The sequence below is a fragment of the Lonchura striata genome, chromosome 2, assembly GCF_050655825.1.
Source record: "Lonchura striata isolate lonStrDom1 chromosome 2, ASM5065582v1, whole genome shotgun sequence".
Classification (NCBI taxonomy): Eukaryota; Metazoa; Chordata; class Aves; order Passeriformes; family Estrildidae; genus Lonchura; species Lonchura striata.
The window spans coordinates 143,270-169,562 of NC_140704.1; the positions used below are offsets into that span (position 1 = coordinate 143,270).

The window sequence follows — 26,293 nt, forward strand, 5'->3', positions numbered from 1 at the left end:
CCACGGCACACAAACTGCAGCCCCTAAAGGCTTGCAGCTCTTTCAACACACACACTTGTAACTCAGCTCTCGGGACAGAGCTGATGGCCCCTTTAGGACAAGAATAGTTACATCTAAAAGCAATTCCCTCATTTTGCATCTCCTTTTAATTTAACCCCCCCCCCCAAAATCCCATCCATATCACAAGGAATGTGCAGTTCTGGTTCCCCCACCCTCAGTACCCTATTTGTACAAAGGACCTGGGTGCAGCACACACTCCGGATTCAACTCAATAAAGCCCAGCTTCAATAATCAGAATAACTGACATTTGTTTACAAATTAGGTATAATTTTGTACGGTGCTGCGTACCCTCGGAGCCGAGTCGAGGAAAAAGAGCTACAGCACTGGAACCTAAGTTTTAGCAGCCAAGTCATCTGTAACTTGTGCCATAAAGTAAACCAACGATAACTACATTATTATCTGCAGAAGTTCTCCACTGTGGGTTTCGGGTACAGCAGCACGTGCTTTACTCCCAGCAAAAGCTGCTCAGGTTGGGGGAGCCAGGAAGCCAAGTCTCTCCACTTTGTCTGAACACCATCTTCCAGGAAGGTACTGCTTCCTCTCTCCCAGGCTCCCTTCAACAAAGTGGCAAATACAGAATCCGGTGCCACAGGAGGCTCTTGGCTGACCTCCTTGTGGTTTTCAAACTGTTTAAAGCGAAACAAAAAGCATAAGAGAAAAACAGTGATAAGTATGAAACAAAAATCTCTTCAGCCACCTTTGTTTTGAGATGAGCCCTGAACTGAATCTCTGGAAACACTGGCATGCAGTCCTGCTAGAACAGAGCTGCCCAGCAGGTTCCCCAGGGGCGTCTGGAGTGTTCACACTGCTGAGCTTAGAAAAACTCACCAAACCCAGCCCAGGGGCCTGTGATCCTCCACCCACCTGGGGGAACTCCAGGTGCTGTAAACAGAGGCCACAGCGCACACCAGGCTCTGCTGTGCCCGGTGAGGAGTCTCTGTATGAGCCCTGAGCCCTGGTATCGCCTCCCAAACACCACAGAGACCTCTTGTGCCATCAGAGAAAAGCCCTGGAGCAAACATGTGTCCCCAGCAGGATCAACAAGAGATGCAGAATTACCTCCTCAATAAAAACGCTGTTTCTGATGGAAATGTAACCTCTGTCGACTGCGAGGATTTTATAGGAATACTGGCTCAAGAATTCAGCGACTTCAGGGACTCCATACCACAGGTTCCTGGGACTGCTTGGGCATCCAGAGTCTATAGTATCGGTTAAACTGGTAGAGCTGAGGATACTTAGCAGCTTTCAGGGACTCGGGATCTTTGTCACAGAGCTGGAGCGTCAAGCAGAGAGCAAGGGGTTCTCTCAGAGAGTGCAGGAGGTCAGTGAAAACAGCACCAAGGTCCTCCACGACATCTGCTCCTAGAAAAGCCAAATAAATTAAACTATTGACATGAGCACGGACACTGGGACAACCTTCCTTACTTTGGGCCTTGCCAGCAGCCCACAGAGCCTCATGGAGAAAAGAACTGAACAAGATCAAAAAGTGTTCCTAGTGAACTATACACGTGCTCCTGGCTGCTGAGGTGCCTGAAAAACCCTCCAGACATCATCAGCTCTTGCTGAAGCAAATAATCCACCTTTGCTGTGTTGTGCCAAAAACACAGCCGTCTCTTAACAGGGACGGACCCTGCCAGGCACCGCCTCAGAGAAGAACCGAGCTGTACTGGGGGCACACACCCAGCCAACGTGTACAAGTTAAGCAGAATTTTCTGTCAGAACTGGGACTTTCAGCACCCCCCAGGTGCTACTCGACTGCCACATACACACAGAGGGCTTTGTGAGGCGCTCTGGGGTTGGCCAGTCCTGCTCCAAGCTCTGCTGATGCCCCTGTGGTTTTAACGCTGTCCTCAAGGAGGTGGTAGAACCTCGCAGTATTTGCCCTTGGAGCTTAATTTCTGAAGTTTCCCTTGGGAAATGCATCCACTTCCTACTTAACAATGCAGTCCCCTCTCCCTGATCTCGGGAAGAGCTGCCCACAGGCACGAGAATCACCTTCCTCTCCTGATCGCCACGCTCTGCCCTTAAAACGCTGTGTTACTGAGGCCAACTACTTCCAGACCAAGACTGTCCATGCAGGGACAGTGTCCCTTCTCTTTAGGGTCAGGGAAAAAGGGCAGACGCACCTACAGAGCTTCAATGCCCCTCTTGAGCACAAAACACTGTGAATCTGCACCTCCTTCTGCTTGCAGGGAAGATAATAAAATGCCTCAAGGTAAAAAATGATAAATGGTAAAAAATTATTGCAAGAGGGCAGAAATGATGCCACTTTCACTCCACTGCTGGAAATGACACATAAAACATTAAAAAAACCCCTGTACCTGTTCCATTTTCAGACTAAAGCAACAGTATATTCCTGGCTGCTAATGCAGCAGGGACAACAGCACTGAAGTGAAATGTTTGGATAATCATATCTTCATTTTAAGAGAACCCAATTTCTTCATCTAAGTCATCACTGCCCTCCATCAGAACAGCCAGCACATCCACGACATCTAATAAGTGAAGGAAAAAATGTAAGCAGAGGATCCAGACTTACTGGGAAAATAACAGACGTAGAATGCAACATTCCAGGAACACAAGGTATCTTTCTAGTTCTCAAAAAAAAAAAAAACCAAACCAAAACCGAACAAAACAAACACAAAAAGCCCTCAAAAAAATAAATAAAACCAACAAAAAAAACCCAATCAAAAAACCCAAAGGCACATTTGTCAGGCAATACAATGTTAGGGGCAGCACAAAAATCACAGCTGTACTTCACTCTGGCTTTCAATGCTGCTTTCCAGCACAGGTTGCCCAGAGAAGCTGTGGCTGCCCCCGGATACCTAGAAGTGTCCAAGGCCAGGCTGGACAGGGCTTAGAGCATCCTGGGATGGTGGAAGGTGTCCCTGCCCATGGCAGGGGGTGGAACGGGACGAGCTTTAAAAAAAGGAGCCTTCCCATCCAAACCCTTCTGCGATTCCATGATTCTATGAGCAGCCCCAGGCAGAAGGACTAGATTTCCATTGTGGTTCGAAAATGCTGTTGCAAGAGCACGAAGAGAGATTTCAAATACCGTTAAAGTGGCACAACCACATCAAAAATTACGTTTGGGGGTAAAGTGGCAACTCTGCAATTCCAGCTTCTGATACCAAGGACACATGGAGGGCTGAATCCTGGAGGTCCTTACAGGACAGGATTTCTAGAGTTATCCATCCCCAGTTTGCTGCTTAGGGTTAGAAAACGTAGCCCCAAGTCTTGGAATTCTGTTCTTAGAGGGGTTACCACATACCATCAGCGTGAGAGACGGGGATGCTGATGTTTGATCCGAGTCCTGTAGCAACCTGGAGCACGCTGGCGTCCCGAACCAGGTCTGCTGCCTTGTCCGTGTAGGGGTAGGGCTTTGTCCTCAGCCTTCAGCAGGATCTGTCAGCAAAGGTGGAGAGAAAAGTAGAGTGCACCGGCTCCCAAGTGTGGGGGAACCATGTGCTGCTAAGGAAGACCACATGCTGAAAGTGGTTGGAAGCCGGGTAGGTTTTGGGAAGACAAATTCCATACTACTTCTGCAGGATTCTGTCTACAGTTCCTGCTCTACAAACCAAATACATGAAACGACAACAAACAAAAAAAAAACCACATTAAATTATCAACAACGAAATAATTATTTCTACCTCAATAACCCCATAATGCCTCAAACCATTCCAAGGAGGGCAGCAGGAGGGGCGGGCAAAGCCAGGGCCCTGCCGGGCTCCCCTCGCTGCTGCCATCCTTCTCTGGTGCTGCCACCGAGCCGCCTTCAGCCCAAAACCCACCCAAAAATACCCCAAAATCGTCCTAAAAATACCCACAAAAAACCCACCCAAAAATACCCAAACCCTCCTAAAAATACTCAAAAAACTCACCATAAAATGCCCCAAAACAGCCCAAAACCCTCCCAAGAATACCCCAAAAAATCCACCCAAAAATACCCTAAAACCCACCAAAAAATACCCCAAAGCCCTCTCAAGAATACCCGAAAACCCTGCCCAAAACCACCCTGAAACCCCAAATTAACCACTCTGAGCTCCCCATACCCCAAAATTTCCTCCCCAAACCCCAAAATTCCCCCCCAACCCCCAAAATTCACTTCTGGGTCTCGTCCTTGGTGTCCGGCGGCTGATGGGGCCCCCCCAGGCCCGAGGGCGGTGCCCCCAAACCCGGGGGGAGTTCGGGGTCCGAGTCGGGGTCGTCCTCATGAGCCACCAGCCTGGGGACCCAAAAACCGGGGGGAACCCCAAATCAGGGGGGGGACCCAAAATCGGGGGGGTTCCTGGGGGATTCTGGAAGGTTTTTAGGGCATCCCAGGAGGAATTTTGGGGTGTCAGGGGGTTTTTGGGGTCCCAGGAGGAATTTCAGGGATCCTAAAGGGAAATTTGGAGGTCCCAGGGGGTGTTTTGGGGCCCCAAAAGGAATTTTGGGCATCCCGGGGGGGGCTTTTGGAGTCCTGGGGAGAATTTTAGGGGTCTCAGGGGGTTTTTGGGAGAAACTTTGGGGGTTCTGAGTAGAATTTTGGGGGCCCCAGGGGTGGTTTTGGGGTTCCGAAGGGAATTTTGGGGGGTTCCAGGGGGATTTTTGGGGCTCCTGAAGGGAATTTTTGGGTTTCCGAGGCTGTTTTTGGGGGTCCCGGGGCTGTTTTTGGGGCATCCCGCTGGGGTTTTTTGGGGGTCCCGGGAGTGTTTTTGGGGTCCCCCCCTCACCAGTCCATGGCCGGTTCCACTCCCCGGTTCCCGGTCAGTGCCAGCGCCTGCACCCTGAGGGACCGGGGGGCTCCCGGTTATTTTTGGGGGGGTCCCGGGGGGTTTTTTGGGGGTCCCGGAGAAATTTTAGGGGGCCCGCGTCCCCTCCGGCTGCTCCCGCCCGCCCTCCCCCGCTGTCCCCGGCCCTCCCCCGATGTCCCACCGGTGCCGCCGCCCTCACGCACGCCAAGCCCCGAATCCCATCTCCAGCAGCGCCTCCAGAGCCCGCCCGGACCCAGTCCCGGTCCCACCGCCGGCCGCCATCACGGCGGCGCCGGGCTCGCGTCACGTGGGGGACGGCGGCCGGCGAGGATCAGAAAGCACAAACCATTCTGGTACGGACGGCGACCGAAGAGGGACAAAAAGCCTCAAAGTGTTGCGGTATGGACGGCGGTCGGCGAGGGACAGAAAGCCCTCCCCTCACTCACAGACACCGCCCCGCTCGCCGCTCGCTCCCGCCCCTCGCCCTTCCCGCCCCGGCACCCAGCGGCGAAGGGCAGGGCGCGGGCTGGGGGGCTGCAGTACCGCCCTCTGTCCACAAGGCGGCAGCACTGCCACCCGCCACACCCGGGGGCCGCCGCTCTCCCGGAGGGGAGGCAGGCGGAAAAGAGCGGCGGCGATCGAGCCCCTTGGAAAAAAAATCCTTAGAAATAAATGGCCCAAAAAACCCCGCACAGAAATTAAAAGACCCTGCCTCGAACCAAATAACGCCCCCTCCGCCCCAAAAGCCCTTTCTTTTTAACCTATACATATTTCCACGTTGGTTTTGTTTATTTCTAGCTTTACGGCAGGGAGGCGGTGGGACAGCACGGGAGGGGACGGGACGGGCGCCCCGCGCGGCATGGCAGAGGCAGGGGCCGCGCCCAGGATGGCGGCCGCTGCAGGAGCCGGGCAGAGAGAGGCGAATCTGCCGATGCCGGTCGGCGCCTGCTCGAAATCCGACCGCCCGCGGAGCCACTGAGCCCACAGCCCGTGTGCACGGCAGTGGAACGGCCGCGGAAAATCCCGCCGGGCCACGCCGGCGTCAGGGTGGTGTTCAAGCAGAGCAGTCGACAGACACGGCTCCCGGATGTTCGCATCCTTTTCTTTGCGCCCTCTCGAGAAGGTCAAGCGAGCCCGCGCCAAGGCGTTCGCAAGAAGCCGGGCCGTGGGGACCTTGACGGAGAGAGGCGTTTTGCCGGTGCCTGTCGGCTCCCGCCAAAAACCCGCACGGTCGCGGTGCTGCTGACCCCACAGCCCATATGCACGGCATCGGAACCGCCGCGGAAAATCCCGTCGGGGGGCGCCGGCGGTGCGGGCAATTCAGGCAGTGTAGAAAACAGACACGGGTCCTCGAATTTCAATGTCCTCCTTTTCGCGCCCTCTCGAGAAGGTCAAGCGAGTCCGCGCCAAGCCACTCCCAAGATGGCGGCCGCGGGCGGCGGGCTGCAGTACCGCTCTCTGCCCACACGGCGGCAGCACTGCACCGTCCCCTCCGGAAAAGCCTCGGCAGCGAATGCCCCGAAACATCCCGCGTGGACAAGAACGCCAACAAAAAAAACCCTGCCTCTGACCCGATAGGAACCGAAAGAAAAAGCCTTTCCTCTTAAACTGCATTTCAATCGATTTTATTTTTATATTTTTCATATTTACATTCACATTCGGATTTGTAATGGATATTGATGGAAATTTTTTTTTATGATTTCTGACATTTATTCGTGTTCCATTTTGTTACATTTTATATTTTTATACATTGCTTACATATTTCTATAGTTAGATTTCTATATCTAAAAGGTTCATATTGCTTAAAATAAACCCCTGCCTCGATCCAAGTAAAAAACTTTTTTAAAAACCCTTTATTTAAGCTCCATTTAGATGTATCTCTATTTTTCGCATTTATATTCAAATTTATATTTTAAATGTAGATTGATGTATGGTGTTATTTATAGTCTATCTCTTCCTAATACTTATTTTTAATTCTATTTTATATTTTTATATACATACCAGTATACATTGATTATATATTTCCATATTTAGAATGATAACAAAATAAAATGCATATTAATATTTTTTCCATTAAAACCCTGCCTCTAAACAAATAAAAACAAAAAAGCCCTTTCTATAAAAGATGCTTGAATATTTATATTTTTTTTTCATCATTATAGTCACAGTTGAATTTTTACTTTATATTGATTTATAAATATATATCATATATATAATAAGATAGCAAGATAGAATTTTAATAATAATTTATCTATTTCGTACATACCGCTAATACTTATATTTACTTACCTTTGAATTTTTATATAGATCTTAACGTATTTAGAATATATTTCTATACAAAGATTTCTAATTTCATTTTATTTCTATTCATAATTTTTATAATAAGATCCCTACCTACTACCAAATAGAAAAGAAAAATCCCCTTTATTTTAAGCTATATTTAAATATTTCTATATTTCTACTTTTGATTTTTACAAGTATTTATCTATTCTATCACAACATATTGAGGTACTATATTTCGATATATAATATTTATGACATGTAATGTGTTATAATAAGACACATACAGTAAAATGTGCATTATGTACTGTATTAATTCCTATTGTTTTATAATATTCATATATCCACATATATTAATTATACATTTCTATATGGATATTTATGTATATAATCGATATTTATATGTATATAAACATATAAAATACTCTACATCAAACAATATAATACCTAATAGTAATGGATAGCATTATTTATGTTACATGTTTAATTTGTTTTCCGTTTATATTTAAAATTGAAGTTTTATATTCCCATTTTCATATTTATGCATTTGTTTTGTTTCATTAGAGTTATAGTTAAAACACTGCAGTTATAATCTAATTCCTAAAAATAAAATGCCAAAACAAACAGCATCAAATTCCCACCAATACCGTCCAAAAAATTCAGAAAGGCTCCACCAGCCAACCAACTACCAGCAAAAATACCCGCACTACACTCCTTTCACTAGCAGCTCTTATCACGTCACAAAAACGAAACAACCGTTTTAAAAAAGACCGATAGAAACCCACACAGCAAATCACAAAAACCACTAAAAAGGAAAAAAAAAAAAAAAAAAGCCAACTAACTTACCGTACTCCAACCCATACAAGAGACCCCCAACGTTTCTAAAAAAAATAATAACCAAAACTCTATCACTACACTAACTCATAAAGAGAACACAGTGCTCCATAAAATTAACTAAAAAGCCCCACCAAATAATTACAGCTATTAAAAAATCGGAACCACGAAAAAACAAAAAAATCACCACCCAAATAAAATAAATACCTAAAGAGATCCACCATGGAAATGCCCATGTTCCCAAAAATAAAACTAATAAAAAAACAACAACCAAATACATCAAGCTACAAAAAAAAAAAAAAAAATTATATTAACAACAACAAAATAAGTATTCCTAACTCAAGAAACAAATATTGCCTAAAACCATCAAAACACAAATACCACCTAGAAAAAAACACGTCGCCAAAAGAGAAACGTAACCACAAACAATATCTCCCAAGTTCTCTGCAACAATGAAACATACACGGCAATCAAATAAGCCAAATGAATGAAACCCCTATAATATAATAAATAAGAATGCACTCATCAATATTAAAAAAAAAACTCACCGATTAACTCCAGGACACTCCCTCAAGCCCACCAAAACAAACACTATGCACTCGCGCTAATAAAAGCCTCCACAACCGAATTAAAAAACGACCCTCTACTTCATGCTACGACCCAGAAAAAACAGTGTAAACCTTTAGAAACACATCCTTTAAAAACATAAGAACCGATCAAAAAGAAATCCAACAACACTCAACCCAAAAAAAAACCTTGTCTCGAGCACCCGAAGCAAGAACCGTAACAACCAAGAAGCGCCCGGGGCCCTTCTCCTACAGCGACGCCGATCAAAAGCCAGCGATCCCAGGAGCTCCTCAGGAGCGCCTCAAAAGCAGCGCAGCGAGGGAGGCTGGAAGATGCGGAGCCGCGCTCCCGGCCCCGGGCGCAGCGCGGCTCCGGCAGGAAAGCGGCTCCTCCGGCAGGCAGAGGCGGCGCCGCGCCGGCAGACCCCCGCCCGCTGCCCCCGGCCCGGCGGGGCCGGCACCGGGCCCGGGGGGCCCCGGCGGCGCCCGAGCCCCGCGCCCGGAGCGGACGGAGCGGCGGCACCGGCCGGCACCGGCCCCGCCCGCGCCGCCTCCCCCGCCCGCCGGCCCGGCCAAAGCTCCGCTCGGTTCCGCACGGCTCGCGCCGGCGCGGCTCCGGCGGGCCCGCGGCAGCCCAGCCGCGCCCAGCTCCCCTTCCGCCCCGGCCGGCCCCGGCACTGCCGGCAGGGCTCCGCGCCGGACCCTTCGCTGCCGGGCCGGGGGCAGAAGAAGCGCCCCGAATGCAGCGTCACAGCCCGATCCCCGCCCTGCCAGCGCTGCCACGGCTGCAGCTCCCTTCCTCTGAAACGCCGACACTGACGCCACGCTCCGGCGCGCACCTCACCCCAACAAGGGCACGGAAACGTGCGCTCCCCTTCAACTGCGTCCCCTAGAAGGGCAGAAAAGAAGCGGCTTGCCTCAAATGATGGCAAAAGGGGGCTTCTTACCTCAATCCAAACCCCTTAAAAGGCGGGACCACAGGACTGCCCCCTCCGATTCAACCTCAGGATGACGAAATCTCAAAGAGAAAGGGGAAAAGTCCCCGCTACAAAGGCGCACCGGCTCACCTGCTTGGCTGCTGCTTCTCGGCACAAAGGTTTGTCCCTCGGCTCCTCCTTTGAGCAATGCTCCACGTTTCCAGGTGGGGATCCAGGTGATCCCCCGGACCCTGTCCGAAGCGCTCACCGTCCTTCCAGGAGACAGCCCCGGGAGCCCCCCATAAACTCCTCTTCTCCAGCAGCTTCGTGCAAAACCGATGTGAGGAAAACCCCCTAAATCAGCCGCCGGAGGAGCCGCCCCCTCCTCATCATCCTCACAGCTCACACCTGGGGCTGCTCTGAGCCCTCATCATCCTCACAGCTCACACCTGGGGCCTGCTCTGAGCCCTCATCATCCTAACAGCTCACACCTGCCGCTGTTTCCACTCTCCAACAGCGTCTCTCCGTCTCCAACACACAGCCCACTTCTCACAGATACAGATTCAACAGAAATCTGCTACGGCTGTCGGCTTTTCTTAATCCACCTGGTTAAACAATTAAAACACATACATGCACTGATGGTGATTGAAAGAAAGCTTTCCCCTGGAGAAAACAGTCCTTTTGCTGGCACACTTTGCTACACCTTCGGAAAAAGCAGAATCAGCACCAACTCCTAAGACCCCTGCCGAGGAACCCAGCCCTGCCTGGGACACCCAAAGCTGCAGACCTCGAAAAAGGAGGGGAAAAGTCAAGCTTGGAGTGGAAAAAGAGGACAGAAGTACAGCAGCCTTTAAAAATGCCTGCACGGAGCAATAGTGGGAACCAGACACATTTATTCTTTCCTTGCTTTCTGTGATGACATAAATAGGAAGTAAAAACACGTTAAACAAAAGGCAGAGCTAGGATTTTACAGGTCTTTATTTTGGCAGGCTGCATGACAAACGCCTCTTCCGGGACTGCGACACGTTTGGGGGAATGGCAGAGAACGGAGGCAAAAGGTGCCGGGAGCCCTTTCTGTTCCCTTCAGCCCCTGCAGCTGCTCCGCTGGTTTCAGGGCACTCGCTTGGTTCGTTCCTAGAGAAAAACGATAGGGCATGATTTTCAGAACTACTGCTCATCCCCAGTCGGAGTTTCCTACATTCCTGCATACAAATGAGTGGATCGAGAGAGGGCTTCTTTCCAAATGAGTTTAGCCATAGCTTCCTATTCTTTACCAATAGCTGTGAAAACGAAACACTTGCCAGGTTTTAGTATTCTACACACACCCCTCCCAGGGAATTTTGGGGCAGCTTTGGGTCCCTCTGCGGGACGGCACCCAGCGTGACCCGCCCCCCTCATTCGCCACCCACCCGCTCCTCCACCGCAGTGTGCGTCCCTCTCCTGGGGACCTTGGGGTGCCCCAAATGACATCAGAGCCCCGAGGCTTCAGCCCCTAACCCTGACCCCCGAAGAAAGCACAGGACGAGTCCAACTGCCCCGAACAGCAGCCCAGCACTCCCTTCCAGCCCTTCCCACACCTCCATCCCCCCAGAAAGGGACTCCGCCGCAACAAGGAAGGGGGGGCAGCCCCCAGAAGGCTCGAAGCTCCCGCCCCGCCTCGCTGTCGCGGGCCAGGGGCAGAAAGAGGGAGCGGCAGAGGCGGCGGGGACGCGGCACGGCCGGCACGGCACAGAGCGGGGGCCGCTCGCAGCGCGATGCCGGCGGAGCCGCAGGTCCGGCAGCGCCGGGGCGGGGTCCGAGCGGCGCGGGGGATCCGCCGAGAGCCCCGGCCCCGTGCGGGGACTCCCGCAAGGCCCGGGGGGCGCCGGGCTCCGGCCCTCGGGGCTTTATTCTCCGGCGCCCCGAGCCCCGCGGCTGCGGGGGAAAGAAGCGAAGGGGCGACGGGAAGAGAGGAGGGAGAGCGGGACATGCGAAAGGGCGGGGAGGGAGGTCGGGCTGCGGAGGAAAGCGGGCGGGGAAGGGAAAGGCCGGCAGATGAGGAAGAGGGACGGGGCACAGAGGAGGGAGAGAGGGGGAATGGAACGGAGCAGCGGGGCAGGGACAGGACAGGAAGGATCCGGGTTTGGGGGGGACAAGGAAACGGGGGAAAGAGAGGTGACTGAGGGGAATACGGGCAGGAGCATGGAGCGGGAGAGAGAGGGACAGGAGGGGATCCTCCCAGCGCCCCGGCTCCGCCCCGGCGCCCCGCCCCGCCCCGCCCGGGCTGCTGCGCTCGGCAGAGCTCGGCTCCGTTCGGCTGGACTCGGCTCCTCGGCCAGCTTCGGCTACTTTCGGCCACGCTCGGCTATTTCCGGCCGCATTCGCCTCCATTCGCCTCTTCGGCAAAGCTCGGCTCGCCTCGGCTGAACTCGGCAGAGCTCGGCTCCGCTCGCCTCCTCGGCCCCTTTCGGCCGCTTTCGCCCACGCTCGCCTAGTCCCGCCCGCGCCCGCCTCCATTCGCCCATTCCCACAGCTCGGCTCCCTCCGCCCGGCCCCGGCTCCCTCCGGCTCACACATTTCCTCAGGGCACCTCATTCCACGGCACACAAACTGCAGCCCCTAAAGGCTTGCAGCTCTTTCAACACACACACTTGTAACTCAGCTCTCGGGACAGAGCTGATGGCCCCTTTAGGACAAGAATAGTTACATCTAAAAGCAATTCCCTCATTTTGCATCTCCTTTTAATTTAACCCCCCCCCCCAAAATCCCATCCATATCACAAGGAATGTGCAGTTCTGGTTCCCCCACCCTCAGTACCCTATTTGTACAAAGGACCTGGGTGCAGCACACACTCGGGATTCAACTGAATAAAGCCCAGCTTCAATAATCAGAACAACTGACATTTGTTTGCAAATTAGGTGCAGTTTTGTACGGTGCTGCGTACCCTCGGAGCCGAGTCGAGGAAAAAGAGCTACAGCACTGGAACCCAAGTTTTAGTAGCCAAGTCATCTATAACTTGTGCCATAAAGTAAACCAAGGATAACTACAGTATTATCTGCTGAAGTTCTCCACTGTGGGTTTCGGGTACAGCAGCACGTGCTTTACTCCCAGCAAAAGCTGCTCAGGTTGGGGGAGCCAGGAAGCCAAGTCTCTCTACTTTGTCTGAACACCATCTTCCAGGAAGGTACTGCTTCCTCTCTCCCAGGCTCCTTTCAGCAAAGTGGCAAATACAGAATCCGGTGCCACAGGAGGCTCTTGGCTTACCTCCTTGTTGTTTTCAAACTGTTTAAAGCGAAACAAAAAGCATAAGAGAAAAACAGTGATAAGTATGAAACAAAAATCTCTTCAGCCACCTTTGTTTTGAGATGAGCTCTGAACTGAAGCTCTGGAAACACTGGCGTGCAGTCCTGCTAGAACAGAGCTGTCCAGCAGGTTCCCCAGGGGCATCAGGAGTGTTCACACTGCTGAGCTGAGAAAAACTCACCAAACCCAGCCCAGGGGCCTGTGATCCTCCACCCACCTGGGGGAACTCCAGGTGCTGTAAACAGAGGCCACAGCGCACACCAGGCTCTGCTGTGCCCGGTGAGGAGTCTCTGTATGAGCCCTGAGCCCTGGTATCGCCTCCCAAACACCACAGAGACCTCTTGTGCCATCAGAGAAAAGCCCTGGAGCAAACATGTGTCCCCAGCAGGATCAACAAGAGATGCAGAATTACCTCCTCAATAAAAATGCTGTTTCTGATGGAAATGTAACCTCTGTCGACTGCGAGGATTTTATAGGAATACTGGCTCAAGAATTCAGCGACTTCAGGGACTCCATACCACAGGTTCCTGGGACTGCTTGGGCATCCAGAGTCTATAGTATCGGTTAAACTGGTAGAGCTGAGGATACTTAGCAGCTTTCAGGGACTCGGGATCTTTGTCACAGAGCTGGAGCGTCAAGCAGGGAGCAAGGGGTTCTCTCGGAGAGTGCAGGAGGTCAGTGAAAACAGCACCAAGGTCCTCCACGACATCTGCTCCTAGAAAAGCCAAATAAATTAAACTATTGACATGAGCACGGACACTGGGACAACCTTCCTTACTTTGGGCCTTGCCAGCAGCCCACAGAGCCTCATGGAGAAAAGAACTGAACAAGATCAAAAAGTGTTCCTAGTGAACTATACACGTGCTCCTGGCCGCTGAGGTACCTGAAAAACCCTCCAGACATCATCAGCTCTTGCTGAAGCAAATAATCCACATTCGCTGTGTTGTGCCAAAAACACGCCCGGCCCTTAACAGGGAGAGACCCTGCCAGGCACCGCCTCAGAGAAGAACCAAGCTAACACCCAGCCAACATGTGCAAATTAAGCAGAATTTTCTGTCAGAACTGGGACTTTCAGCACCCCCCAGGTGCTACTCGACTGCCACATACACACAGAGGGCTTTGTGAGGTGCTCTGGGGTTGGCCAATCCTGCTCCAAGCCCTGCTGATGCCCCTGTGATTTTAACGCTGTCCTCAAGGAGGTGGTAGAACCTCGCAATATTTGCCCTTGGAGCTTAATTTCTGAAGTTTTCCTTGGGAAACGCATCCACTTCCTACTTAACAATGCAGTCCCCTCTCCCTGCTCTCGGGAAGAGCTGCCCACAGGCACGAGAATCACCTTCCTCTCCTGATCGCCACGCTCTGCCCTTAAAACGCTGTGTTACTGAGGCCAACTACTTCCAGACCAAGACTGTCCATGCAGGGACAGTGCCCCTTTTCTTTAGAAGGTAACATGAGGGAAGGTAACAGGACCTCGCAGCCAGCAAGAGGATGGGAGAAGAAGCTGTGCTATCAGCAAGTACCAGTGCTCCAAATGCAGGGAGCGCCATGCAGCCCCGTCTCTGCCAGGAAAGGCTCATGGAGCAGAAGAATGAGCACACGGGCTGCCTCTCAATCTCCTGGCAGGAAGCTTCTCTACTCCCCTTGTGCCTGGACACAAAGCTTTGGGCAGTAAGAAGGGAGAGGCACGGTGGCACCCGTTCAGGGACGAGCCAAGCTACGGCACACCCTGCCCTGGTTCAGTGCTGGGAACTGACGGTGAGCTGGCTACAAAAACCACAGGAAAGATCATGTTTGACCCCATGCAGCTTTTCTCTTAGAAATCACTTTAGACACTCTTCTTGTGACTAGCGCTCAGTGAATCCTACCGGGACAGAATGGGATGTGCTGCAGCAGCAACCCTGACCATGGCGTGGCTGTCCCTGCTACCTGCACGGACACAGCTTGGCCACGGAGAGAAAATCTTTTGTGCCAGGAATATTTACCAGTGCCAGGTGCTGGTAAGCACTGCTCAGGGTGCTGCTGGCACCTGGGATGGCTCAAAGCTCCATGGTTTGTGGCAACAGCCAAAAAGCACATGCCACTTCCTGAGGACCTCCACCTGTAGTATCCTGGGCAATTCAAAACCCACTATTCCCTTGTGCCTTTGTCTACCTGGAGTCATTCAGGGAAATGAAAATACACTAACTGAATTAAGAAGAGAAAACTGTTAAGATACATTATTCTTAGGCCTCTGATGGAGAATTGAAGCACCATCAATTGCCTTCCTTCCTGCTCCTTTAATTTGCAGAATGAGTGTCCATACAGACTTCTAATGAGGTTTAATTCATCTTCCTTAAAGGTAGCTTAGTTTAACTTCCTTCTATTCCTCCTCTAGACAACTTATGAATTACACTATTAAAGCACCCTGACTCAAAGGATTCTTGCACTGTGGGAACACTTCCTGCTCAGAGTTTTTCAACAGTTAAAATCTCTGTGCTATCTTTTATGCCAGATTTAGTCAACTAGCCTAAATGGGTCCACAAAAGACATCTGCATGGATGAATGCAATTAGGTAAAATCTTCTCCTTCTCCTACTCAACAGAGTTATAGGGCCTGCAACAACATGCTAATTCAAGTTAAGAATGATTCTAGTGACTTCACTGTAGTTTGATAAGTATTAAGGATTTGCCTAGCAATGTGCTTGTACTGATTTTAATAAACTTTTTTCATCACTAGAGGCAAATTCCAGGAGACATTTATTTTAATTTAACTAACTCTACCTGAAGACATACCTTTGGTTAAGTAACCAGTATCCTTCACAGAACTGACTTACCTAAAGTGAGGTACTCTTAAATTGCTGTAATACCCAAAAGGAATCTACACACTGCAAAATGCCTTCAAGAATAATTGTGTTTAATTGGTATGGAGAAAGTTATGGTTGTGTTCTGAAAAACCATTCTTCTGCTAAAGATGAGGGACAAGATGCACATTTAAATTACTATGACACGGTGTGAATGAGACAGGGTCACATATATCAAAGGAAAACTACATCATTTTATGTTGCTTTCCTGTTTTTCCACTGCTTAGGTTTACAAAACTGGCAACACAATGTGTTGTCAAATATGTTGAGAGCTAGTTTTGGAGAGTACTCGATCTGAAAATAAATTCTCTTTTTAGGTGGCAATTGACTTCCACTGTCCTTAGTTACAAAGAGGGTCCACAGGAGTGTAGAACTTTTGAGGTCTGTGCTGCAGAAGCATGGGCTATGTTGCAGTTACTGCTGAACCACGCTCTGCCCTTAAAACGCTGTGTTACTGAAGCCAACTACTTCCAGGACCAAGACTATGCAGGGACAGTGTCCCTTCTCTTTAGGGTCAGGGAAAAAGGGCAGAAGCACCTACAGAGCTTCAATGCCCCTCTTGAGCACAAAGCACCGTGAATCTGCACCTCCTTCTGCTTGCAGGGAAGATAATAAAATGCCTCAAGGTAAAAAATGATAAATGGTAAAAAATTATTGCAAGAGGGCAGAAATGATGCCACTTTCACTCCACTGCTAGAAACGACACATAAAACATTAAAAAAACCCTGTACCTGTTCCATTTTCAGACTGAAACAACAGCATATTCCTGGCTTCTAATGCAGCAGGGACAACAGCACTGAAGGGAAATGTTTGGATAATCACATCTTCATTCAAAGAGAACCCAATTTCTTCATCTAAGCCATCACTGCCCTCCATCAGAACAGCCAGCACATCCACGACATCTAATAAGTGAAGGAAAAAATGTAAGCAGAGGATCCAGACTAACTGGGAAAACAACAGAGGTAAAATGCAACATTCCAGGAACACAAAGTATCTTTTTAGTTTCCCCCCAAAAAACCAAAACCAAACCAAACAAACAAAAAACCCCACCAAAATGGAAACATTTTATACGGCCCCCTTGAGGACTTTCTTGGGTTGTTACTGATGTTTGGAGGGGTGTAAGGGCAGTTAACACTTGTGTTTGTGATGCTTTTGCTTGCTTTTGTAACTTTTCCTTTAGTATTTTAATAGTTTTAACTAAAAATGTTTGTGGCTTTGTTGGTATAGTAGTTATCTGTTTTAGTGTATTTTTTATAGTTTAATTAGTTTTTAATGTATTTAGTATACTTCTTGTAGAAGTATTACAATTTTGTAAAGCATACTGCTTTAATAATTAATTAATAATTTAATGATTTACGTATAAACGTATAAATATATATTTAACGTATAAATATATAAATATATTATGTATAAACTTAGGCACTCTAGTTTTTTTTTACTGCTGTTGTTGCTTTATTAATAAATGCTTTAAAAGTTTTTTGGTTTTTTTTTTTGCTTAATTTTTATATATGCTGGTAAATTTCTTGGGTCTTTTACTTTATCTATAGCTTGTTGAGTTAGTTGCATTGCCTTTTGACATTTTTTAGGTTTTAGCATAGCTTGTGCCTTAGTGCGAAAACATGGTCTTAAGCTTATCAATTTATCTATAGTTACTTTGTGAAGAGGATCTTTAGGCTGCTTTTGCATAGCTACAGCTTTATTAACTTCTGCTTGCTAGTGTGCACTAAATAAAAGTTTCTGATGCGGTGAGAAAATAAGTTTAGCAAGACTTTTAGAATTTTTTGGTAACAATATATTAGTACTCTAAATATAATTTAGTATTTGCTGAGTTGGTTTATTAGTTACTCTAAATTGACTCACTGTAGCTTGCAACTGTGACAACAATTTTTTAATCTAACGGTGTAATTTGAGCTGGTAACCTTTTGCTCGCTTGCTGCTGAAAAATTATAGGATAAGCTAAGTCGGCTGCTAGTTCTAAAGTTTGCTTATTCTCTTTGTTTAGTTTTTCTTTTGTTAGAGTTGCCTAAACTTCTTTTTGCTCTCTGGCCAGAGCCTTTGTTAGGTCAGACTTTGCCTTAGGGGGTGATTTACTGACAGACAAACTCTGACAAACCGGTGATCTCTGTTTGGGGGGGCTGGAGGAGCCGTGGGCTCACAACGCGACTCTGTTTCCGTGTCCTCAGGCACGGGTCGCAATGGAGGTAACTCCACTGTAGACACAGCAGGTGGCATGGAAATACTAGGTAATTAATTTTCTCTGCTATAACTTTTATTCTTCTCTAGTGTGACGTTGCTTGTGCAGCAGCTTTTTTTTCTGCCTGATGTTGTAATAACTCATTGTGAACTACCTTTTACAACTTTTTTAGCTTTTTGGCTGCCTTATCATCATCTAAAATGTCTTCTTATAGTTTATCTTTAAACTTACGCCACTTAGACAACTTATGTACTGTATGAGGATTTATAAAGAACCCCTTAGCATACCTATATGTTAATAACCTTGGCAGATCTTTATGTAAATCAATGTTTTTCATCTGCCTTTTCTGCAAGAATGCAGTAAATAAATCATATGCTGCTTGCCTCTCCATACCTCTATTGTCAGCGCTGTTGCAGCCCTCCGAGGTCGTCGGCAGCACGTATCGGCCAGGCTTGCCTCTGCAGTCACCTGGGGCACGGTGCACTCTATTTCAATTCAGCACTTTTGCCGTCCTGGCTGCATCAGGACCTGAACTCTTTTTCATCACTCCACCGTGGCGCCTATCACGTCGAGGTCACCATTTTTGGGGAAAAATAACGGGAGAAAAGCCCATTCTATAATGCCAACAAGTTTCAGTTTATTCTAAGTACGCATGTACAGTTATACCCGTTATAATGAAGCTCATGCATATTGCAAAACTTAGGCTCCTCATTGGTGTCTCTAGAACAGGTCAAGCTCGCCTTTGGGGCTTTCTCTGCTTGCTTTGTTTTCCCTTACACTTATCTCTTTGCTGACCGTTCTGCTGCTGGGAACCAGCTCACCCAAGGACGTGTGATATTGTTGCTACATCCGCTATTGCTGCACTCTGCAATTTTCAGCTACCGCTTCACTAACTGCAAGTAGTCATGGCCTCTCTCCCGAAGCCACTCATCCACAAAACTCTCCACACATCGATCCGAATTTTTGGGCACTTTTCCCTTTTTTTTTTTTTTTTTTTTTTGCTTTTTCCCCATTTTTTGCCTTTCCCGCATTTTTGGGCTCCTAAACCGTTTCTTTGTGCGATTTTCCCACATTTTCTGATCTTTTTCCCACTTTTCGGCTCTTTCGCCGACTTTGGTCACTCCCCCCCAATTTCCGAGCTCCCCGATCCCATTTTCGCCCATTCTTCCCTAATTTTTGGGCTCTTTACCCATTTTTGGTCACTTCCCCCCCGTTTCCGCGTTCCCCCATCCCGATTCCGGGCTCCTTGTCCCGCTTTTTGGCTTTTTTTTCCCGTTTTTTACCTTTTTTTCCCCTTTTTCTGGACTCTCGCATGTCATATTTCCCGCGTCCGGTCCCTCATGGCGGCCGCGCACGCGCAGGAGCGACCACAGGGACGGTCCATAGAGATGAATGGGAGGTCCTCCAGGAGCATAGAGACGAGCCGGAAGTTCCATGAAACCATAGAGACGAACAGAAAGTCCTCCAGAAACCATAGAGATGAACCGGAAGTTCCATAAGATCATAGAGACGAACATGAAGTCCTCCAAAAACCATAGAGATGAGCCGGAAGTTCCAAGAAACGATAGAGACTAAGCGGAAGTTTTCCAGAAACCATGGAGATTAACCGGAAATTCCACAACACCATTGAGACGAACAAGAAGTCCTCAAAAACAATAGAGATGAACCGTTGTCGTACGGACGGCAGCCGGCGCGGGACAACAAGCCACAACGCGATTTCGTACGGACGGCGACCGGTGCGGGACAGAAATCCGCAACGCTTGGTGGCATGGACGGCGGCAGGCGCGGGACAGAAAGCTGCCCTCGCCGCTGCCATCCTTCTCCGGCGCCGCCGCGGAGCCGCCTTCAGCTCTCCCCTCACTCACAGACACCGCCCCGCTCGCCGCTCGCTGCCGCCCCTCGCCCTTCCCGCCCCGTCTCGGTGGTTTTGGGGCCGCTCTGGCTCCTCCCGCCCCGTCTCGGTGGTTTTGCCGGGCGCTGGCTGGGGGCCTGCAGTACCGCCCTGTGTCCACAAGGCGGCAGCACTGCGGCCCGCCACCGTCGGGGGCCGCCGCTCGCCTCGGGGCCGCGGGGCGGGGCCGGCGGCAAAAAAGAACGGGCGCCGTCCCCTGCGGAACGTCCTCGGTAGCAAATGCCCCGAAACATCCCGCGCGGAAAAGAACGCAAACAAAAAAACCCCTGCCTCTAACCCAACAAGAACCAAAAGAAAAAACCTTTTCTTTTAAACTGCATTTCAATGTATTTTGTTTTTATATTTTTAATATTTATATACACATTCATATTTATAATTCGGATTTAAAGGCTGACAGGGGAGGGAAGAGGGACGGTGGACAGAGGAGGGAGAGAGGAGGAAAGGAACGGAGCAGCGGGGCAGGGACAGGACAGGAAGGATCCGGGTTTGGGGGGGACAAGGAAACGGGGGAAAGAGAGATAACCGAGGGGAATACGGGCAGGAGCACGGAGAAGGAGGGAGAGGGACAGGAGTGGGATCCCTCCCAGCGCCCCGGCTCCGCCCCGGCGCCCCGCCCTGCCCGGGCTGCTGCGCTCGGCAGAGCTCGGCTCCGTTCGGCTGGACTCGGCTCCTCGGCCAGCTTCGGCTACTTTCGGCCACGCTCGGCTATTTCCGGCCGCATTCGCCTCCATTCGCCTCTTCGGCAAAGCTCGGCTCGCCTCGGCTGAACTCGGCAGAGCTCGGCTCCGCTCGCCTCCTCGGCCCCTTTCGGCCGCTTTCGCCCACGCTCGCCTAGTCCCGCCCGCGCCCGCCTCCATTCGCCCATTCCCACAGCTCGGCTCCCTCCGCCCGGCCCCGGCTCCCTCCGGCTCACACATTTCCTCAGGGCACCTCATTCCACGGCACACAAACTGCAGCCCCTAAAGGCTTGCAGCTCTTTCAACACACACACTTGTAACTCAGCTCTCGGGACAGAGCTGATGGCCCCTTTAGGACAAGAATAGTTACATCTAAAAGCAATTCCCTCATTTTGCATCTCCTTTTAATTTAACCCCCCCCCCCCAAAATCCCATCCATATCACAAGGAATGTGCAGTTCTGGTTCCCCCACCCTCAGTACCCTATTTGTACAAAGGACCTGGGTGCAGCACACACTCCGGATTCAACTCAATAAAGCCCAGCTTCAATAATCAGAATAACTGACATTTGTTTACAAATTAGGTATAATTTTGTACGGTGCTGCGTACCCTCGGAGCCGAGTCGAGGAAAAAGAGCTACAGCACTGGAACCTAAGTTTTAGCAGCCAAGTCATCTGTAACTTGTGCCATAAAGTAAACCAACGATAACTACATTATTATCTGCAGAAGTTCTCCACTGTGGGTTTCGGGTACAGCAGCACGTGCTTTACTCCCAGCAAAAGCTGCTCAGGTTGGGGGAGCCAGGAAGCCAAGTCTCTCCACTTTGTCTGAACACCATCTTCCAGGAAGGTACTGCTTCCTCTCTCCCAGGCTCCCTTCAACAAAGTGGCAAATACAGAATCCGGTGCCACAGGAGGCTCTTGGCTGACCTCCTTGTGGTTTTCAAACTGTTTAAAGCGAAACAAAAAGCATAAGAGAAAAACAGCGATAAGTATGAAACAAAAATCTCTTCAGCCACCTTTGTTTTGAGATGAGCCCTGAACTGAATCTCTGGAAACACTGGCATGCAGTCCTGCTAGAACAGAGCTGCCCAGCAGGTTCCCCAGGGGCGTCTGGAGTGTTCACACTGCTGAGCTTAGAAAAACTCACCAAACCCAGCCCAGGGGCCTGTGATCCTCCACCCACCTGGGGGAACTCCAGGTGCTGTAAACAGAGGCCACAGCGCACACCAGGCTCTGCTGTGCCCGGTGAGGAGTCTCTGTATGAGCCCTGAGCCCTGGTATCGCCTCCCAAACACCACAGAGACCTCTTGTGCCATCAGAGAAAAGCCCTGGAGCAAACATGTGTCCCCAGCAGGATCAACAAGAGATGCAGAATTACCTCCTCAATAAAAATGCTGTTTCTGATGGAAATGTAACCTCTGTCGACTGCGAGGATTTTATAGGAATACTGGCTCAAGAATTCAGCGACTTCAGGGACTCCATACCACAGGTTCCTGGGACTGCTTGGGCATCCAGAGTCTATAGTATCGGTTAAACTGGTAGAGCTGAGGATACTTAGCAGCTTTCAGGGACTCGGGATCTTTGTCACAGAGCTGGAGCGTCAAGCAGGGAGCAAGGGGTTCTCTCAGAGAGTGCAGGAGGTCAGTGAAAACAGCACCAAGGTCCTCCACGACATCTGCTCCTAGAAAAGCCAAATAAATTAAACTATTGACATGAGCACGGACACTGGGACAACCTTCCTTACTTTGGGCCTTGCCAGCAGCCCACAGAGCCTCATGGAGAAAAGAACTGAACAAGATCAAAAAGTGTTCCTAGTGAACTATACACGTGCTCCTGGCTGCTGAGGTGCCTGAAAAACCCTCCAGACATCATCAGCTCTTGCTGAAGCAAATAATCCACCTTTGCTGTGTTGTGCCAAAAACACAGCCGTCTCTTAACAGGGACGGACCCTGCCAGGCACCGCCTCAGAGAAGAACCGAGCTGTACTGGGGGCACACACCCAGCCAACGTGTACAAGTTAAGCAGAATTTTCTGTCAGAACTGGGACTTTCAGCACCCCCCAGGTGCTACTCGACTGCCACATACACACAGAGGGCTTTGTGAGGCGCTCTGGGGTTGGCCAGTCCTGCTCCAAGCTCTGCTGATGCCCCTGTGGTTTTAACGCTGTCCTCAAGGAGGTGGTAGAACCTCGCAGTATTTGCCCTTGGAGCTTAATTTCTGAAGTTTCCCTTGGGAAATGCATCCACTTCCTACTTAACAATGCAGTCCCCTCTCCCTGATCTCGGGAAGAGCTGCCCACAGGCACGAGAATCACCTTCCTCTCCTGATCGCCACGCTCTGCCCTTAAAACGCTGTGTTACTGAGGCCAACTACTTCCAGACCAAGACTGTCCATGCAGGGACAGTGTCCCTTCTCTTTAGGGTCAGGGAAAAAGGGCAGACGCACCTACAGAGCTTCAATGCCCCTCTTGAGCACAAAACACTGTGAATCTGCACCTCCTTCTGCTTGCAGGGAAGATAATAAAATGCCTCAAGGTAAAAAATGATAAATGGTAAAAAATTATTGCAAGAGGGCAGAAATGATGCCACTTTCACTCCACTGCTGGAAATGACACATAAAACATTAAAAAAACCCCTGTACCTGTTCCATTTTCAGACTAAAGCAACAGTATATTCCTGGCTGCTAATGCAGCAGGGACAACAGCACTGAAGTGAAATGTTTGGATAATCATATCTTCATTTTAAGAGAACCCAATTTCTTCATCTAAGCCATCACTGCCCTCCATCAGAACAGCCAGCACATCCACGACATCTAATAAGTGAAGGAAAAAATGTAAGCAGAGGATCCAGACTTACTGGGAAAATAACAGACGTAGAATGCAACATTCCAGGAACACAAGGTATCTTTCTAGTTCTCAAAAAAAAAAAAAACCAAACCAAAACCGAACAAAACAAACACAAAAAGCCCTCAAAAAAATAAATAAAACCAACAAAAAAAACCCAATCAAAAAACCCAAAGGCACATTTGTCAGGCAATACAATGTTAGGGGCAGCACAAAAATCACAGCTGTACTTCACTCTGGCTTTCAATGCTGCTTTCCAGCACAGGTTGCCCAGAGAAGCTGTGGCTGCCCCCGGATACCTAGAAGTGTCCAAGGCCAGGCTGGACAGGGCTTAGAGCATCCTGGGATGGTGGAAGGTGTCCCTGCCCATGGCAGGGGGTGGAACGGGACGAGCTTTAAAAAAAGGAGCCTTCCCATCCAAACCCTTCTGCGATTCCATGATTCTATGAGCAGCCCCAGGCAGAAGGACTAGATTTCCATTGTGGTTCGAAAATGCTGTTGCAAGAGCACGAAGAGAGATTTCAAATACCGTTAAAGTGGCACAACCACATCAAAAATTACGTTTGGGGGTAAAGTGGCAACTCTGCAATTCCAGCTTCTGATACCAAGGACACATGGAGGGCTGAATCCTGGAGGTCCTTACAGGACAGGATTTCTAGAGTTATCCATCCCCAGTTTGCTGCTTAGGGTTAGAAAACGTAGCCCCAAGTCTTGGAATTCTGTTCTTAGAGGGGTTACCACATACCATCAGCGTGAGAGACGGGGATGCTGATGTTTGATCCGAGTCCTGTAGCAACCTGGAGCACGCTGGCGTCCCGAACCAGGTCTGCTGCCTTGTCCGTGTAGGGGTAGGGCTTTGTCCTCAGCCTTCAGCAGGATCTGTCAGCAAAGGTGGAGAGAAAAGTAGAGTGCACCGGCTCCCAAGTGTGGGGGAACCATGTGCTGCTAAGGAAGACCACATGCTGAAAGTGGTTGGAAGCCGGGTAGGTTTTGGGAAGACAAATTCCATACTACTTCTGCAGGATTCTGTCTACAGTTCCTGCTCTACAAACCAAATACATGAAACGACAACAAACAAAAAAAAAACCACATTAAATTATCAACAACGAAATAATTATTTCTACCTCAATAACCCCATAATGCCTCAAACCATTCCAAGGAGGGCAGCAGGAGGGGCGGGCAAAGCCAGGGCCCTGCCGGGCTCCCCTCGCTGCTGCCATCCTTCTCTGGTGCTGCCACCGAGCCGCCTTCAGCCCAAAACCCACCCAAAAATACCCCAAAATCGTCCTAAAAATACCCACAAAAAACCCACCCAAAAATACCCAAACCCTCCTAAAAATACTCAAAAAACTCACCATAAAATGCCCCAAAACAGCCCAAAACCCTCCCAAGAATACCCCAAAAAATCCACCCAAAAATACCCTAAAACCCACCAAAAAATACCCCAAAGCCCTCTCAAGAATACCCGAAAACCCTGCCCAAAACCACCCTGAAACCCCAAATTAACCACTCTGAGCTCCCCATACCCCAAAATTTCCTCCCCAAACCCCAAAATTCCCCCCCAACCCCCAAAATTCACTTCTGGGTCTCGTCCTTGGTGTCCGGCGGCTGATGGGGCCCCCCCAGGCCCGAGGGCGGTGCCCCCAAACCCGGGGGGAGTTCGGGGTCCGAGTCGGGGTCGTCCTCATGAGCCACCAGCCTGGGGACCCAAAAACCGGGGGGAACCCCAAATCAGGGGGGGGACCCAAAATCGGGGGGGTTCCTGGGGGATTCTGGAAGGTTTTTAGGGCATCCCAGGAGGAATTTTGGGGTGTCAGGGGGTTTTTGGGGTCCCAGGAGGAATTTCAGGGATCCTAAAGGGAAATTTGGAGGTCCCAGGGGGTGTTTTGGGGCCCCAAAAGGAATTTTGGGCATCCCGGGGGGGGCTTTTGGAGTCCTGGGGAGAATTTTAGGGGTCTCAGGGGGTTTTTGGGAGAAACTTTGGGGGTTCTGAGTAGAATTTTGGGGGCCCCAGGGGTGGTTTTGGGGTTCCGAAGGGAATTTTGGGGGGTTCCAGGGGGATTTTTGGGGCTCCTGAAGGGAATTTTTGGGTTTCCGAGGCTGTTTTTGGGGGTCCCGGGGCTGTTTTTGGGGCATCCCGCTGGGGTTTTTTGGGGGTCCCGGGAGTGTTTTTGGGGTCCCCCCCTCACCAGTCCATGGCCGGTTCCACTCCCCGGTTCCCGGTCAGTGCCAGCGCCTGCACCCTGAGGGACCGGGGGGCTCCCGGTTATTTTTGGGGGGGTCCCGGGGGGTTTTTTGGGGGTCCCGGAGAAATTTTAGGGGGCCCGCGTCCCCTCCGGCTGCTCCCGCCCGCCCTCCCCCGCTGTCCCCGGCCCTCCTCCGATGTCCCACCGGTGCCGCCGCCCTCACGCACGCCAAGCCCCGAATCCCATCTCCAGCAGCGCCTCCAGAGCCCGCCCGGACCCAGTCCCGGTCCCACCGCCGGCCGCCATCACGGCGGCGCCGGGCTCGCGTCACGTGGGGGACGGCGGCCGGCGAGGATCAGAAAGCACAAACCATTCTGGTACGGACGGCGACCGAAGAGGGACAAAAAGCCTCAAAGTGTTGCGGTATGGACGGCGGTCGGCGAGGGACAGAAAGCCCTCCCCTCACTCACAGACACCGCCCCGCTCGCCGCTCGCTCCCGCCCCTCGCCCTTCCCGCCCCGGCACCCAGCGGCGAAGGGCAGGGCGCGGGCTGGGGGGCTGCAGTACCGCCCTCTGTCCACAAGGCGGCAGCACTGCCACCCGCCACACCCGGGGGCCGCCGCTCTCCCGGAGGGGAGGCAGGCGGAAAAGAGCGGCGGCGATCGAGCCCCTTGGAAAAAAAATCCTTAGAAATAAATGGCCCAAAAAACCCCGCACAGAAATTAAAAGACCCTGCCTCGAACCAAATAACGCCCCCTCCGCCCCAAAAGCCCTTTCTTTTTAACCTATACATATTTCCACGTTGGTTTTGTTTATTTCTAGCTTTACGGCAGGGAGGCGGTGGGACAGCACGGGAGGGGACGGGACGGGCGCCCCGCGCGGCATGGCAGAGGCAGGGGCCGCGCCCAGGATGGCGGCCGCTGCAGGAGCCGGGCAGAGAGAGGCGAATCTGCCGATGCCGGTCGGCGCC

At 50.4% G+C, this 26,293-nt stretch overlaps 1 protein-coding gene across 9 annotated transcripts; it reads right to left on the minus strand.

The window, feature by feature from the left end:
• Nucleotides 1–306: 306 nt before the first annotated feature.
• On the minus strand, nucleotides 307–25,656 carry LOC144248236 (uncharacterized). 9 transcript variants are annotated; one of them, XM_085561851.1, is made up of 12 exons: nucleotides 25,529–25,656; nucleotides 25,327–25,380; nucleotides 24,717–24,836; nucleotides 23,883–24,016; nucleotides 13,085–13,387; nucleotides 10,968–12,651; nucleotides 9,541–10,524; nucleotides 4,773–4,826; nucleotides 4,163–4,282; nucleotides 3,329–3,462; nucleotides 1,120–1,422; nucleotides 307–686 (listed from the first exon to the last, which is right to left on the minus strand). In XM_085561851.1, exons 6-7 carry the CDS (start codon nucleotides 11,962–11,964, stop codon nucleotides 10,358–10,360), a joined length of 1,164 nt encoding a protein of 387 aa, XP_085417977.1. In that variant the 5' UTR covers nucleotides 11,965–12,651; nucleotides 13,085–13,387; nucleotides 23,883–24,016; nucleotides 24,717–24,836; nucleotides 25,327–25,380; nucleotides 25,529–25,656; the 3' UTR covers nucleotides 307–686; nucleotides 1,120–1,422; nucleotides 3,329–3,462; nucleotides 4,163–4,282; nucleotides 4,773–4,826; nucleotides 9,541–10,357. The 9 variants fall into 9 exon arrangements, with proteins under 9 accessions (XP_085417977.1, XP_085417970.1, XP_085417950.1 ...); XM_085561844.1 differs by having other exon boundaries at nucleotides 22,936–24,016; XM_085561824.1 differs by lacking the exons at nucleotides 23,883–24,016; nucleotides 24,717–24,836; nucleotides 25,327–25,380; nucleotides 25,529–25,656 and adding exons at nucleotides 2,382–2,552; nucleotides 16,243–16,413; nucleotides 18,099–18,265; nucleotides 18,989–19,062.
• Nucleotides 25,657–26,293: the final 637 nt, after the last annotated feature.

Coding starts and splice junctions, on each gene's coding strand:
- LOC144248236 (XM_085561851.1), bottom strand. CDS start 11,964: ATGAGGTGCCCTGAGGAAATGTGTGAGCCGGAGGGAGCCGGGGCCGGG. Junction 10,525..10,967: donor CCCTTTCTGGGGGGATGGAG/GTGTGGGAAGGG, acceptor GTTTTTCTCTAG/GAACGAACCAAGCGAGTGCC.